Source organism: Syzygium oleosum, unplaced genomic scaffold, assembly GCF_021117445.2.
Source record: "Syzygium oleosum isolate NSW1041296 unplaced genomic scaffold, Sole_v2.1 Sole_v2.29, whole genome shotgun sequence".
NCBI classification, from domain to species: Eukaryota; Viridiplantae; Streptophyta; class Magnoliopsida; order Myrtales; family Myrtaceae; genus Syzygium; species Syzygium oleosum.
The window spans coordinates 1748283-1764183 of NW_026607513.1; the positions used below are offsets into that span (position 1 = coordinate 1748283).

General features: G+C 38.1%; 2 protein-coding genes across 6 annotated transcripts; both read right to left on the reverse strand.

Annotated features, from left to right (window-relative positions):
* Positions 1-7509: 7509 nt before the first annotated feature.
* LOC115677886 (uncharacterized GPI-anchored protein At1g61900) lies at positions 7510-12129 on the reverse strand. Of its 5 annotated transcripts, none has more exons than XM_056303891.1 (8): positions 11740-12129; positions 10492-10646; positions 9791-10399; positions 9220-9465; positions 9096-9107; positions 8722-8865; positions 8584-8628; positions 7510-8104 (listed from the first exon to the last, which is right to left on the reverse strand). In XM_056303891.1, the coding sequence occupies exons 2-8, from the start codon at positions 10604-10606 to the stop codon at positions 7902-7904; spliced, it is 1374 nt and encodes a 457-aa protein (XP_056159866.1). In that variant the 5' UTR covers positions 10607-10646; positions 11740-12129; the 3' UTR covers positions 7510-7901. The 5 variants fall into 5 exon arrangements, with proteins under 5 accessions (XP_056159866.1, XP_056159865.1, XP_030456989.2 ...); XM_056303890.1 differs by having other exon boundaries at positions 10492-10662; positions 11740-12125; XM_030601129.2 differs by having other exon boundaries at positions 7510-8043; positions 10492-10662; positions 11740-12117.
* A 2198-nt stretch (positions 12130-14327) lies between these two features.
* On the reverse strand, positions 14328-15190 carry LOC115677800 (uncharacterized). Its single transcript, XM_030601017.2, has one exon. It carries the CDS (start codon positions 14922-14924, stop codon positions 14562-14564), a length of 363 nt encoding a protein of 120 aa, XP_030456877.2. The 5' UTR covers positions 14925-15190; the 3' UTR covers positions 14328-14561.
* Positions 15191-15901: the final 711 nt, after the last annotated feature.

Here is a 15901-nt window from a genome sequence, read left to right on the forward strand (position 1 = left end):
TTAATAAATTATTCGAACTAAGCCCACAAGTGAAGCAAAATGTGGCCAAGCCCATGTACATCATAAGAGGTCAAAAATTGAAATGTAAAGTGGAAAATATTGAATAATTGGGTAATTTCATTTGATATTATCACAATTAGATTTGATAAGAGAAAAGTTTTCTTTTGAGGGAAATAGGGTATATTTCTTAAGATCTTTGAAGATCGGAAAGTTAAAACCCTAATTGCACTATATATAAACGCTCGTATGTTCCTGATCAAAAGGGGGGCCACACATTGAAAATACACGGCCACGCAAGAAAGTGAGACAGAAAATAGAGAGGAGAACGAGAAGGTTGAACTGGAGAGAAAGAGGGAAGCTCTCGGCCACCCTTCCATGTTTATCCCTTGGCATTGGACAGCGGTGCCTCACTCATCGAATCAAGCAGCTCTGACGTGAAGTCCTCGTGGGTTTTCGGTCACCACCAAGTCCAAGTGCTGATCTCACAAGGGAGAGACGCTCACTGACGTACGCCTGAGGATTTATAATTTGGGTCACTCAACACCCAGAGAGAAATAGGAAGCTTTTCTCTCACAATCTCTTTGATCCCACTAAATTCTTATTGCTATTATGTTTTATTGACTCCAGAACCAGGGAACTTCACGTTTCTCTTTGGTTGAAGGTTTTCAGTCGGTCTTGCCCAGGGTCTACATTGAAACAATCACGGTTTGCCCCTCCGAGTGAGATAAACAATAGCCCAATCGTATACACCACTTTCTGACGTCGCGTCCAGCCCTTGCACTACGAGCAACCAGCGTTCCAGTCCACGAATAACAAGTTTCTCGGAGTGTTCTTGCTGCGACCAGCAAGCTTCGATCACAAACGCAACAACCTCAGGCGGCGGACTCAAACAACACCAGCCTGCTTGCCGCCGCGATTCAGTCCAACCGCCCCCGCAAAGCTTCACCATGTTTAATTCCGTTCTTGCAGGTTCCACCACGACCGATTCTGTTCCGGTCTTTTCATCCACACCATGGTCCATTGCCATGAGTCCAACGAGCACCTCCGTACCGTGAGCGGTACCGAGAATTCCAACGCGTTGACTTGCTGCCACCATTGTGATCCACCGTGAGCAACCATCAGTCGAGTCCTGTGATCCACGATCCCGATCTGGTGTCAAGTTCGAACTTGGAATGTATCCGCAAATTAGATAAGAATGTTATCCAACATCAATTCTCAAATATACCCTACTGCCATAACCCGTCAATATTGCTAAAACACTTTTATATTTAACCTAATCTAGGAATACTTGTTTCTTATGATTTTTTAAAATTATCTTGCTAAAATATTTTATGCAATACAAAGCTAGTGAAAAAAATTTATAATTTTTTTAAAATTGAGGTTATGTTTTTTTTACAAAAAATGCGACATTTCTAAAAAATATTTTCCATAAAGTCATTATCCAAGAAAATAAAAAAAATTTAATATTTTTTTATTTTTTAAATCAATTTTTAATTATTTTTTATTTTTATTTTTATTTTTTTTTCTTTTTCCTTTATTCCAAATTTTTAAACGAATAGCCTTCCATCAATATCCATAACTGTTTGTATATAATCGTTGGTTTATATCGTTTTCTTGATTCAAAGATGATAAAACAAATCTTGCGGATTGCGTGGATTGATTCGATTGTGGTGGTTATCCTTTGTTTGATTTTATTTCCTTTAAAAGAAAATCCCATAAAAAGATTAGATAATTTAAATTGATTGTCATAGATAGTTTGCATGTTTTAATTTATTCTAGAAAGATAGGATAATTGTCTAGTTTAAATTAGGATTTAGAATGTTTTATTTCCTAGTTTAAGTTAGACACGATCCTAATCTTGATAGTTTATTTAGGGTAACTTTGAATTTCGAATTTAAATAAAAATACCAAAAACATTGTTTCAAATAGATTAGGTTTATTTCCTTAGTTTGAATTGCATGTTTAAATAAGGGTATTTTTAATTACGAATTTTAATAAAAAAATACAAAAATATCATTTGCCCTGTCATTAGAGTTAGGACATTTAATTGCATGTCATATAGTTTGCATGCTAGGCTTAATTAATCGCATGTCATATTTTGCACGTCATTGCATCTAGGTTAGTTTTCATTTTAATGAAGAGAAAACCCCAAGAGCACATTGATTGAAGTGCTTGTTAATTTAAAGGGTTAATACCACGAAAAACCCTTCGGTACACTTGTGACACATTTACCCCAAACTATTTTCACCCGTGGGCGAGGGCGACCTTCGCCGGCGTCGGGCGAGGTCGACCCTCGCCGGCGTCGAGCCCGGACTAAATACATTGGGGTAAATGTGTCACAAAAAGAAAAGTTCGGGGTTTTTGGTGTCACAAAAAAAAGTTCGGGGTAAATGTGTCACGGATGGCAAAGTTTGGGGTTTTTGGTGGTTTTTTCCCTAAAATTTAAAATCCATTTAAGATTGACTCTTTAAAATTAAAGTGACCCATATATGACCCATTTATTTTAAAATGGGTCATATATGAGTTTAAGACCCATTTTGACACCTCTACCTGTGATCCACAATCCCGATCCGGTGTCAAGTTCGAACTTGGAATGTATCCGCAAATTAGGTAAGAATGTTATCCAACATCAATTTAAATATGCTACTGCCTAATGTGTGCAATATTGCTATCTTTTGTAGAAATTTTCTCTCTTTAGGTGAATGCATTATATCTACAAGATTTTAAAATACCCAAGTTAGTAAACTTTCCTAACTTGACAATGTGCTTAGACAATTATCCGATCTCAACTATGAGATACGATACTCGATGGTACGGGAAATGTTTATTCTATCCATAACTACTTGGATACAATAATAGATTTTATTTTATTTCCAAATTTAAACGAATAGCCTTCCATCAATATCCATAACTGTTTGGATATAATCGTTGGTTTATATCGTTTTCTTGATTCAAAGATGATAAAACAAATCTTGCGGATTGCGTGGATTGATTCGATTGTGGTGGTTATCCTTTGTTTGATATTATTTCCTTTAAAAGAAAATCCCATAAAAAGATTAGATAATTTAAATTGATTGTCATAGATAGTTTGCATGTTTTAATTTATTCTAGAAAGATAGGATAATTGTCTAATTTAAATTAGGATTTAGAATGTTTTATTTCCTAGTTTAAGTTAGACATGATCCTAATCTTGATAGTTTATTTAGGGTAACTTTGAATTTCGAATTTAAATAAAAATACCAAAAACATTGTTTCAAATAGATTAGGTTTATTTCCTTAGTTTGAATTGCATGTTTAAATAAGGGTATTTTTAATTACGAATTTTAATAAAAAAAATACAAAAATATCATTTGCCTGTCATTAGAGTTAGGACATTTAATTGCATGTCATATAGTTTGCATGCTAGGCTTAATTAATCGCATGTCATATTTTGCACGTCATTGCATCTAGGTTAGTTTTCATTTTAATGAAGAGAAAACCCCAAGAGCACATTGATTGAAGTGCTTGTTAATTTAAAATCATAATAGGATTGTCTGTGTGATTTTTTAGCTAACAATGGAGATGCTTGCGTTGCTAAAAGGTATCTTGTTCTCCTAAGCTAGTAATTTACTTATTGCTTTCTTTTCTGGGTGTTAAATTGGTGGATTGTGCACTCGCATAGTCACCTCGCATGTTAGTGAATAGGTAATAAAATAGATTCAAATTGCCTGCTCAAATATTATTATTTTTTTTAAAGAAAATGTACCAAATTGGCGTTAGACTAGCTCTAGCGTAACCAAGTCCCTAAATTCAAAATCTCTCGCTCGTAGGAATAAAACATATCTTCTCATTTTTTATTTGGGTTTCTAATCGACCCATCGCAAAATAGATTAGTGGCGACTCCAACATGAAAATATTTACATGTTAAGAACTTAAACCCTAAGTCGCGAATTGGTAGAGCTTGGGAGGGCTCGAATTAGGCTTAGACTTAATAATCCATTGGCCAAACCCCTAGGTGGTGCATCGCGAAGGTTAGGTGGCGACAATTACCATAGAACCTCTTTTAATAAAGCATATGAAGGCTCCTTGATGAAAGCGAACCTTGTCGAACACTATTAGTAGCTATATCATTTTAGTTTTAATCTTATAGTAAGTGAAACTTCAACACCATGACGATGCATCAAACTAAGAATACTCTCCCTCTCTCAATTGCATCGATTGCGCATATTCCATTATTTCTAAAAACTTGTACTTGTGAATTTCATTCCGAAATTTAAAAATAAAAAAATATTTATCTAAATTGAAATTTATAAGATTCTAGTTTAGCATATCATCTTCATATGTTTTTATTAATAATAGACATTGACAGTACAAAGGAAGTGTGTTTAATTGCCGCTGGCAGATTCATGTGGATTGATTTAGTCAAGCTTAATCGTTAATTCGAGGAAGCATTTAGCATTTTAAACTCTTTGAACCAGGGAAAAATCATTAGAAATACATATAATGTTCCCATAAACATGCTCTACAAATATGAAATTGTTCTTTTTGTACATTTAATATCTCAACATGTGTAAAGTCATGCAGTCAAAGCCTGTTGGGATGAAATTCATCTTTAACCCATTGTTAGTAACTATCTCATTCTAGTTTTTGGCTTATAGTAAGTGGAAATTCAACACTTCTTACATGCATCAAACCAAGAGAATCTCCCTCTCTCATTATTATTGAATTCGTGATAAATTACTCAATCAGATATAACTAGATGTAGATTAAATTACGTGTCCAAATAAATCTATACTCTATGATTCCTAACTCAATTGCATCGATTTGTGCATATTTCAATATTTCTTGTCTAGGTGAAACCCACAAAAAAGTTCCATGCATTATTTCAAATTAGGAATCGCATCGAGTGCGCATTTTCTATTATTTCGACGTACATGTGACTTTCACTCTAAAATTTAGAGATAGAAAATATAATTCGAATTTAAATTTATAGAGAGTTGAAAGTTAAAGATGAATGTCCTTACCAAAAAAAAAAAAAAGTTAAAGATGAATGTCACCCTAAATAGGCTTGACTAAAGTGCATGACTTTACACATGATGAGATATTAAATGCCCATAAAGAACATTTTTCCATAACTGTACAGTATGTTTATGAGAGCATTATATGTTTATCTTATGATCTTTCCCTGTTACAAAGAGTTTTAAAAAAACTAAATGCTACCTCGAATTAACAGTTAATCTCGAGTAAAACAATCCACAACAATCTGAGTGTGGCAAGTAAAACACGTTCTTTTCACTGTCAATGTCTAAAATTAATTAAGCATATGAAGATTCTTTAGACATTATCATTAACTATCTCATTTTAGTATTCATCTTATGGTAATTACTTCAATACTATGGTCGTGCATCGAACCAAGAGTACTCTCTCTCGAGTCTCGAGTCAAACTACCAACTTTGTGATAGATTATTCAGTCAGATACAACTCAATCTAACATTGAATTTTGTGTCCGAATGAATCTATAATTTTAAATAGTTTTAACTTAATCGCATCAATCGTCCATATTCTAGTACTTCCTTTTAGGGTGAAACGGACAAAAATGTACGTGCATTATTTCCAAATTAGAAATCGGATCGATTGCACATATTCCGTTAATTCAAAAGCATCTACCCATATCTGGATTGTGCAATCACAACAAAGAAGAAAGGCTAAGATTGTGTCGCCATAGGTAAGGCGACAAAAGTCTTTTGTCCTGAACTGTTTGTTTGCGATTTGCTCTGCCGCCTTTGCTTAAAGCCAAAAAATAGGGTTGCTTTACTTAAAGACGGACTCATTTTCGTCCCCATAAATTGATGAAAAAGCAACAAAAATTCGTCGCCTTAGATAAAAAAAAAAATCGGCACCAAAGACGATGAAAAATTTGCCACCTTTGGTAAATTTTTTTTAATCATGTTAGGTTAATTTTCAGGTAATGCACGAAGACGAATATATTTATTTTCGTTGCCGTAGATGTCGCTCGTTTCATTTTAATTGGAATTATGATTATTCTCTTACTATTTTGTTTTATGAAGATTAGATTATACAATTCGAAAATTTGGGAAGAAAAAATATGAGAGAAAGAGAGAGACGTGTGCGTAGTGCTGCGTCATTTTTCTTTCCTTTCGTTTTCATTTTTGGCCCACTGGACAGGAAAACTCCCGCCCATATTATTTTTTGGCCCAACAAGCGGGAAATTTTTAGGTTTGTTGTCATAGAGTCGACCAATTACCGAGTTTTCCGCCATAGGTCCTACCCAAAGGCGACCAAATACTAATTTTTTGAGTGAAAATTGTCCCAAGAGTCCTAAACTTATTATACAGTTGTCAATTCGATCTTACACTTTTCAATTTGATCAATGTAGTCCTAAATCTTTTGACAATTTTCCAATGTAATTCATTCGGTCAATTAGGCTGAAAATCGGTGACATGGACACCGTCCGTCCTACGTGGTACGGCTGGTGACTTAATGCATCCGACTCCACTCAAAACGATGTTGTAATGGGATCACTTCTTTTTCCTTTTACTTTTCTTCTCTTTTCTTTTTTCTCCTAACTTCCTAAATTTCCAATCGATGGGGTCGCCGGCCACATGCGGAGGCCTCTGCATATTTGCTGGCCTAGATCCAGGGGAGGGGGTTGCAATCCTCATTGGCCACTGGTGAGAGGGTCGCGACCCTCCTTGGTCACAGACGATTGGGTCACTGCTCTCACCTAGATCTAGGCGACAGTGCGTAGGCCCTCGCTTGTGACTGGCGAGGGTCGCCAATCATCACCGAGGCCTTGGTGACATTGTTCAAAACAATGTTATTTTGAGCCACATTGAACACATCAGATTGCCGACCATGCCATGTATAACAATAGACACTAACTGGACCGCCATATTAGAGATTTCCGGCTCAAATTGGCCAGATGTACTACGTTAGAAAATCTTCAAAAGGATCAGGACTACATTGACCAAATTAAAAGTTTAGGACCGAGTTAACGGCCGTACAATAAGTCCATGACTTTTTTGACAATTATCCCAACTTTGTCGTCCATAGGTCATATCCAAATGCAACAGAAAAACTGTTTTCGTTGCTTTAAATCTACCCCAAGGTGACGAAATTGTATTTTTATCGCCGTAGGCTGAAAATTCTTACTCCTCAATGGCCACAAATCAATTTCGTCGCTTAGGCCTAAATCCAAGACAACGACACCAGGATGTCATTGCATTAGGTCTGACCTAAGGCGACAAAATCACGATTTTTTCACTTTAGGTCTAATCTAAGGTGACGAAATTTCATGTTTATCATTGTAGGTCCAAGATTATCCTAACTTTGGTCGAATCACCGGCGACAAAGTACGAATTTTATCGCTTGAGTTTGACTTAAAGGCGACGAAACTCTTTTGACTTTGTCACCTTAGTTGGTCTTTTGTCACCTTTGGGTCAACCTGAGGCAAAAAATCCTTTCAGGGTGTTGTTCTTGTGGTATATGTACATTCCATATCTTGACAAGTTTAATGAAATAGAAGACATTAATGCTCTAAAAGAAGGAAGATCAACTTGTTCTATTGCTACACAAACCGATCCGCACGCCTCTTTTCATCTGCAAACCAATCATAAGGTATGGATTCTATAACACGATATCGTCTGTCCTAGTGCTAATATACAGCAATCCCTTTTTACAGAAATTTATTACAAGTCATGTAAGAATGCTGAACAAATGCAATCTGTAAGGTAATTCTTGATTCATCTCGGGTCAAGTTGCTCTCTTCCAAGATTAGTTTTGAGGAGATGCATGGTTCCTTACGGCGGTAATTGCTGGTGTAAATCTCCCTTTAGGACATAGAAACTTTACAGTTGTTACCTCCATCAAAGGACCGCATGCTGTCGATGGACCGCGCAGATTTATGATCCACGTTCCTCGAGTAAAAGCTTCTTGACGACATCCGCAAGACCAATATGTACGCGCTTTGCTAGACCGCGATTATCATAAGAACTGACAGGAGTGCCAAAAGCGCAAGGCTTTTCACATCTTTGCCATGAAGGTCTGTTTAGGATGAAAGCATTATAGTCAAGTGCAGCAACTATCTGGAAATTTCGTACTGTTACTGATTTCAAACACCAGAATTGCCAAATTAAGATTCTCTTCTAAAATTCTTGCTTCATTGCATCCAGTTTAGGAATGCCATTGTAGTTCTGTAAATGCATGTCTTGCCATGGAACAATGCGTGCCTCCATGTATACAAATAGAAGCTCGAACATCTCAATTAGCCAAATTTAATCCCTCGAAGTGCATCTGCATACTATAGCACTAGGAAAAATGATGAATTATTTACCAGCCTTCCATATCCTAATCTTAGTCAGCTTGCGTCAACTGTGGAGATTTAAAAAAGGGTACGAGCTTAGATACGAAGTTTGATGGAAATGCACGGAATGCTGACCAGTGCTTTTGTTAAAGACTTAAATCTTTAAAATATTAATTTGAGATTATCATCAACTGAACCAATTCATAGTTGTCCCGCAAGAAAACATAAACAGATTACGGGTGGAAAATGGCTAGTAGCTAATGGGAAAAAGATTGACTTACCACTTTGATCTGACGTCGCTGCTGGAAGTGCAGGAATTTTGACACCTAGAATTCAACAGACGACAAGTCAGAGGGGCGAAAGCATTGAAAAGTCATTAGCGAGAAAGGAAAGAGTGTTGTATCTCATTAGCAACATACTTTTATTGCACAATGAAGTTTGAAACTGGTCAGTCAACGGCCACGGAGCAGGAATGTTGTCATTCAGATCGCACAAGAAGCTGATCCCTGAGAAATTGTCGAATGTGGCATCCGAAGGCAAACTTGGTAGGAGGCATCCGGACACTATCCAGGAAGAGTTTGAGCATGATGAGTTCAAGTTCAATGTGTCAAATAGAGCCAGCTACTAAGGCACACGTATATTTAATATGAAACTCAACCCTCAGATGTCCCACAATTGTCGGGCTCGTCATAAGTAAACAGCATAATTCCTAGATCCGAACACTGGCCCTGATCGCTATGGGAAAGAAAAGATAGTGCTGAACAGATAAAGTGGAATGTAATACGCATATTACCTTCATTTGCCACTGCAATTGCCGATCCCCGAGACCATTCGAGAAAAAGAGCTAACGTTAGTATTGTGTTCAAGTAGATAGAATCGTGCTGGGATAATGAAGAGACAGGGGGAGCAACGTCAACCTTGAACAGAGAAGTCCTTGAGAGTAATACGACACAGGCTATAAACATTCGTAGAGATATTCAGTTTCCGTAATTTCACTCCCATTGACGTAGCACAATCCACCGCTTGCAGGTTGGTCACAAAGCTCTGCTTTTGCAAGTGGGAGACATAGTTTTCCATCGCACTGCAGCACACTGTCTGGTTGCTTATGCTGTTGGCACAGCTTTTCGCAACATGTTTCATGTCGGGGAAAACCAGAGGACAAACTGAAAGAAGGAAAGTCTGATCAGGATTAGAAAAATAGTCGCTGGACTTTGGTTTCAAAGTACAATAAACGAGAGAAAAATTAAACTCTCTGCTCAAAATCCCACCAAGGCCATCACTGCGTCAATTGTGACATTTTCTTCTGTTATCGGCATCACAATAGACATGGTGGTGTCATAAAACTTCTGGGGTTATATGTGCCTACAAGCACATTTTTGTGCAAGTGTCCATGTGCACAGGAACTACGCAGACACTCAAACTTACGTACGAGCACGTTTTCACACAAGTGTACATATGCACATGAGCTATGCAGGCACTCGAACTCACATCTGTTAACTTTGCAACTTGATAGCCCTCTTAGAACTTTCTTCGCATGAGATGTATCGAGTTTGCTTGCCAACCACCTGAGGACAATGTTTCTACAATCATCGATCCTGGCTGAATGATCCATCACAATATGCTGCTCATTCGGACTTAAGAGATCATCAGAAGCTTTCAAAGCAATCTTAGTAGCAGCCTCTAGGATAGCATTTTGACATACTTGTTCACAGCATTCTTTCACAGGATTGACCTTCTTGCAAGCGGCAAGAAGCTTTGAAGATTCTACTGTGTTCTCAAACGTGAAAACATCTTTAACCGGGCAAGAAGCTTCGGTTAGATTCGGTGGGCGAATCGTGCATATCTGATTCAGATTATCCCCAGCTCCCTTGCTTGCCAAAATTTGGTCCGTATCAGAGAGGCAATGTTTGGCCAGGCTTCCATTCAAAGCAAGAAGATTAGTGGTTTTACTGGATTGTCCGATGAGAATAGTAAGAGTGGCCTCATATTGGGGGCAGCATATCACGTGCGCTAGATAAGGTGCAAAAACGGCCCAGCAATCAATGGAGGTCATGCTCATCAAGCTTTCAGCTGCGGTGAAGTTTAATGTACAAAGTCCTGTGACAAGAGCATAACACAAGGTAGCATTCAGGACATCAAAGGCAAAGCTCAGATGAATTCGAGAAACAAAATATGGGAAAAATATGTACCTGATAATTTGGGCACAGTAGTGTTGGTAAAGGGAGCTAACGGTGAAGGTGCAAGAAGAGGAAGGAGAGGCTGAGGAGACCCAGTTGGGGATATCTCGGGAAAAATAGCATCCATTCTCTTGTCTGCTAATATGCGTTCATCCAATTTGCTACAACTACATTTATTCAGAACTGTGGAAAAATTTAACAATAATGTGAACTGAATAGAAACTCTGTCAAGTATCTTGATAAACATTCACAGCACTCAAAATAGATACGAAAGAACAAAATTCGAACCACCGTTCCCTAAATTATAGAGAACTTCACAAGAATCGAGGACTAAACATAGACAGTGAGCATATGCAGAACTGCGTAGTCACTGATGCAAGCTTTGCTGATCGTTGTTGGCTGCAGAGTTCCATCTTTTATGCTGAATTTCTTCTTATGCTTCTTCTAATTCTAGAGTACTCAATGGATTTTGCGGACGATTCTGTTGTTCTGTTTTGGATCATTTCTCACTGGCCGTTTCATGATTTTCAATCTCAACATGCTACAAAGACTAGTTGAATCCAAAAACAAGTGACTACTTAAGATGCGATCTGTCGGGGATTGCAACTGAAGGATATCATAAGAGGGAGCACAAAGTGCCAGCTTATAGACATCTAGACGTTCGACCAAAAAAAAAAAAAAGACACCTAGTTGGACTCATTTTATAAAGCATGAAGCCCTTATAAGAGTCAATTAGATATAGCAGTTTCTATTATTGACTCCTGTTTTTCGACATTGAACTTTCGTAAGCACTTACACATCGCACGTGCACTTAACACCACCAAGGCATCAACCATTAATATCTCAGCTATTGGACGAACTTAAAGTTACAGTATTAGTTGTAACCATAAGGGATACGTTGTTGCATCAAAATGTGCTGACTTGCAATTAACCATAAGGGATACATTGAACGAGAAGCACTGGAAAAGCCCAATTCATAGATGATGCCATACTATCCTGAGCTTTCGATACTATTTTAATGACCTCACTAGCACTTTGCTCAATAAATTCTACAGATCAAGCAGCCAATGAACATCAACTCTGAGCTCAGAATAACAACCTTGAGAATTCCACAAACAATTAACACATATAATCAGAATGCCAACCAACTCCAGATAAATTCTCGGGATGTAAATTACGACCCAGCTAAAAATTCAAAGATGACGCAAAATGGAAAACAGAACCCAGCATACACCAAAGCAGAATAGGAGGATCACTCACAATGAAACAGCAAGAAAGCCTTGAAAAACACAATCTTGAGACCAAGAGACATCCTTCCTCTCCTGCCTTTACTCCATCTGAATTTCCCTTTCTTGCTCCTCAGAAAGAAGTTGCAGCAAGAAAAGGACTCAGGTCACAAGAAAGTGCAAAGGAACGGAAGGAAAACGAAGGACACAGAGTGTAAAGCGGTGCTGTCAAGAAACATCAATCATGCCTGAATTCAGGGGGACTGGCACGGTATGTATGTGAAGGCAAAGAAAGAGAGGGAGAGAGAGGGAGAAGAAAGAGAAAAGAGCAATGCTTGTGTTCGTGTTTGTGCGTATGAGTGAGTGAGTGAGGACTAGCCATGAGTGCGGATGCTAAAGAGCGTGGGGACAGAGGCAGCAATTTCATTTTTTTTGCAGTAGCTGTCTCTGTCTTTTGAGAATTTAAATAGACCCCACAAGTGCAAACACAGACAGGACCGAGACCAAAGAAAAACCAGAATCAGATTAGAACAACAGTACCCCCATGTCACAACCTCCTACATTAAAGCCATCAATTGCCTTTAGCTTCTGGACACCAGTCATCAAGTAGGCGTGACAGCCGTGAGGGCCCCTCTCTTACCCCACCAAAAAATTAGAGAGCTGAGAAAGAAAAAGCACGAGGGACCTTCTTGCTCATGACAAAGTTTCAGATAAGTATAAACTGAAATTATTGTTAAACTTGTTCTATTGATAACATAAGATAGGTTGATGTAGAGTTCACAACTTTGTGATTTTCAATATATAGAGTAATAATTTTTTTTACGACAATGGAGCCCGTGTTCAATAAATAAACTCCCGATCCATGAAATATTCCAATAACTTCCTGACTTTGGTAATTGTGCGAGCTAAAGCTATGTGGGTGGTCCAAAAATAAATTTGTTTGAAGTTAATTGTACGAGAAATCAAATCTGTGTTATCCGCTTTCAGACACTAGTAAGCCCATAAGGTTTGTCATATAAATTAATAGTATGATTAAATTATTTAAATGAGCTAACTAGACTTTAAATTAGATGAAGTAGGACCACAAGTACACTAATTTCTCAATGATCTCCGATCCTTATCTCCACCATTTGGTAGAAATCTTTCACATGAAAAGTTTGTGGCGCTTTCGCTTTTCTTTAGTGTTGCTAACATCATTTAAGAATCCCACGTTATATTGACCATCACACCTGAAAGAAGGGAGACTTTCATATTAGGCTTATGGTCTGTACATCATTGGTCATCATGATATAGTTCAACAAAGATGTATTCTAACGGATCAAATCGATCGCATTTCACGAAATAACGGGACTCGTGTTATATCTGACATCAAAGAAGGCAAACCCGCATATTTAATTGCTTTTGTTGAGTTCGTCAAACAAGCCGATCATAAAATGGGTCTATATAATCTTTTTCGCATATCACGCTTTTTATAATCGATGAACTCGACATATTTTACATATTATCGATTGTCCTTGTTCACCGTATCATGAAAAATGTCTCTATTTACACTGCTTCTTGTAGCATGAGCACTAGAACAAGTGCACATTTTTCCCCCTTTCTCTGTGTCTTGGTCTAAGCTCAGGTTGATCCCTTTTTACATTCACATGCTGGACAAAAGAGTGACCATGTGAAGGTGGGGGTGGCTTTTATAATGGGGTTGTGACAGTTGGCGGTTCTGCCATAAATCGGAGGTGGCCATGGTGGTTGCATGGCTTCATTAATGTGCCTGGGTGTCTGTTTTCTGGGGCATTAAAGTCAGCACCAACCAGAAATTATGCAGAGCTTCCTCCTTCTGGTGCACATCAACCCTAGAATATGAAGATGAACATTGTGAAATATGGTCAGGTCAAGCCAAGCCCCTCTAGTTTTGGGCTTGGCCCATTAACCTTTTGTTTGTCTAGCAGACCAACTTGCAATGGTATTAATGGGCTACTCCGTGCTGATCACCAAGCCCAATGTTGGACTTGAACCATAGGAGAAATAGAATTTTCGTTTCGATTTTAATGAATAATGCCAGGGATACTAGATCGGTGCATAAAATGGTTAACCAAACTTTAATAGTATAAATTTTAGTCTATCGAATGATGTGTGGTGGTTGAATGTCACTTGGATATTTAAAGAAGTGGGTCATAAATACTCGTATTCAAACTCCGAATATTGATCGATCATGTAGCTTAACAAATCAAATTTTTCTAACTGAATTGTAGAGTGCGTTTGTTCCACTGAAAATTTCATGATAAGGGAAAGCATTTTTCATGAAAATTAGTTATTTTTCATTTGTTTGATCGTGTAGGGAAGGTGATTTCCTTTCGTTTTGCTCAAATGAAAAGTTGTTATCCTCTAATTTAAGCTTGTTGTTTTTAGTATATGCAAAACATTTTCCATAGATCAATGAATTTTCTGTCATCTAAACACCGAAAAGTCGGAAAATAATTTTCCAGAAACAGTTTTTCTTCAAACAAGCGGAACCTTAAATTTGTAACGTTATTCATCTTTTCTCGCTCCATCCGTCGCCCCTCCCATCAAGAAAATAGAGAAAGAACTCAGGGACAAAATAAAGACCATATGTTTGTGCATCAGAATCTCAGAAACATTCCAAAAGAGAATTCTGTACACAAGATAATGAAATAATGCTTTGATTATTCCCTCTCCCAGAAAAAAATTAATAAGGAAAAACTCCAAAAATATCCACCCACAAACTATTATGTCCCCTCACCTACTTCTATCTAACAACTACTTGATTACAAAATACAAATATATCAAGCAAACAAAAGAAATGCAGAAGAAACAGCAAATCAAGAACATCCCAGGATTTTAGTTGACCTCCGGAATGCTCTTCAACGCCGGCCTCCACGACCGGTGGTGCTTCTCGGCGGAGCAGCGGTGGCTGCCGCCCCCGGTTGCATTCATCAACAGACTTTCCACCATCTCTTGATGAGAAAGCTTTTGCATGTCCGCCTTCTTCAGCAACTCCCGAAGCTCCTTCCTTGTGATCTTTATCTTCACCTGCTCTCTCCTGCCGTGCGAAGAAGTCGAACCAGAACCATACGGCATCGCCGCTTCTTCTCGCAATGAAGCTTCTTGCTCCTCCTCCTCTGTACCCGTCCCCAATAGCAACTCCCAGTCATCGCCGGCCCACACCGTCGAAGCCGATTCGTGCGCGCAGCAGTTTCCCATTGTCGCTGCCCTTCTTGTGCCTTGCAATTACTGGCTTGTGCTTTTCAAAGTATGTGAAGTTTTGAAGCATATGAACAAAGTTTTTGTGCTGTATGTTTGCCTCCTATATATATTTTAGAGGTGGGGACTGAGTCTGTTGTTCTTGGAAGTCAACAGATGAGAGGGAGCTATGACAGGATGACACGTGTAGGGAATTACCTGGCCCATGTGAGATATTGCTTGGTTTTGTTGACCAAATCACCTGACACTGCATGTGGAACCACATGTGATATTAAAAAATAGAGACTCGATTAAGACACCAAGAAAAGTAGGAAACTCGAGTTTATATCCCAAGTGATATGCCTATATTAATGTGCTTTTACATTATTTTAAAAGCAATTGTAGTTTACATTATAGATCGCCAGATTAAAAAGAAATTCGCGCAGGCGGCAGTCCAGCACACCATTGATTTGAAAGAATGGGTAGTTATAATCATCAAGTCGAGAGCGGATAATGCTGCTCGCTTATAATTTTCTTCACGCTATTGGTGTATGCTTCATTTTTTCTTAATTCAGTGCTTGATAAATCGAATTTCGTAAAGCATTCTTGTTAATATTCTCTCAAAAGTATACTCTTTTCATAATTTGGTAAAGCACAGTAACACAAAAATGTCACATGGTGCAATTGTTATTACCCTCTGAAATGTACGCACAGCAAAAAATTACGATCAACATGGCTTCCAGAAAACCCTAAGAATGAAATGAAAAGGAGAAGATCCAGCAGAAGCGAGCCGTGGTGGTGGAGGAGAATGTGAACGGGACTGAAGGATGGTATCTTCTGCAATTAATCAAAGGAGATAAAAAGCTTGCCTTGCTTGCACCGCCAGATGTGTATATAGTCTATAGTCCACTTGTCTATGCACGTCATTGACTTGAAATATAGAAAGAGACAAAAGCGTCGGGTGACGTGTCCACGGGACAATCTCCCGACGTTCATGC

What these genes read in the sequence shown, in the direction of transcription:
- LOC115677886 (XM_056303890.1), bottom strand. Translation starts at nt 11,791, where the DNA reads ATGTCTCTTGGTCTCAAGATTGTGTTTTTCAAGGCTTTCTTGCTGTTT. An exon ending in AAGTTGCAAAGTTAACAGAT is followed by an intron (nt 9,466 to 9,790) that starts GTGAGTTCGAGT and finishes TCCTTCTTTCAG; the next exon opens with TTTGTCCTCTGGTTTTCCCC. An exon ending in AACTTCATTGTGCAATAAAA is followed by an intron (nt 8,629 to 8,721) that starts GTATGTTGCTAA and finishes GTTGAATTCTAG; the next exon opens with GTGTCAAAATTCCTGCACTT.
- LOC115677800 (XM_030601017.2), bottom strand. Translation starts at nt 14,924, where the DNA reads ATGGGAAACTGCTGCGCGCACGAATCGGCTTCGACGGTGTGGGCCGGC.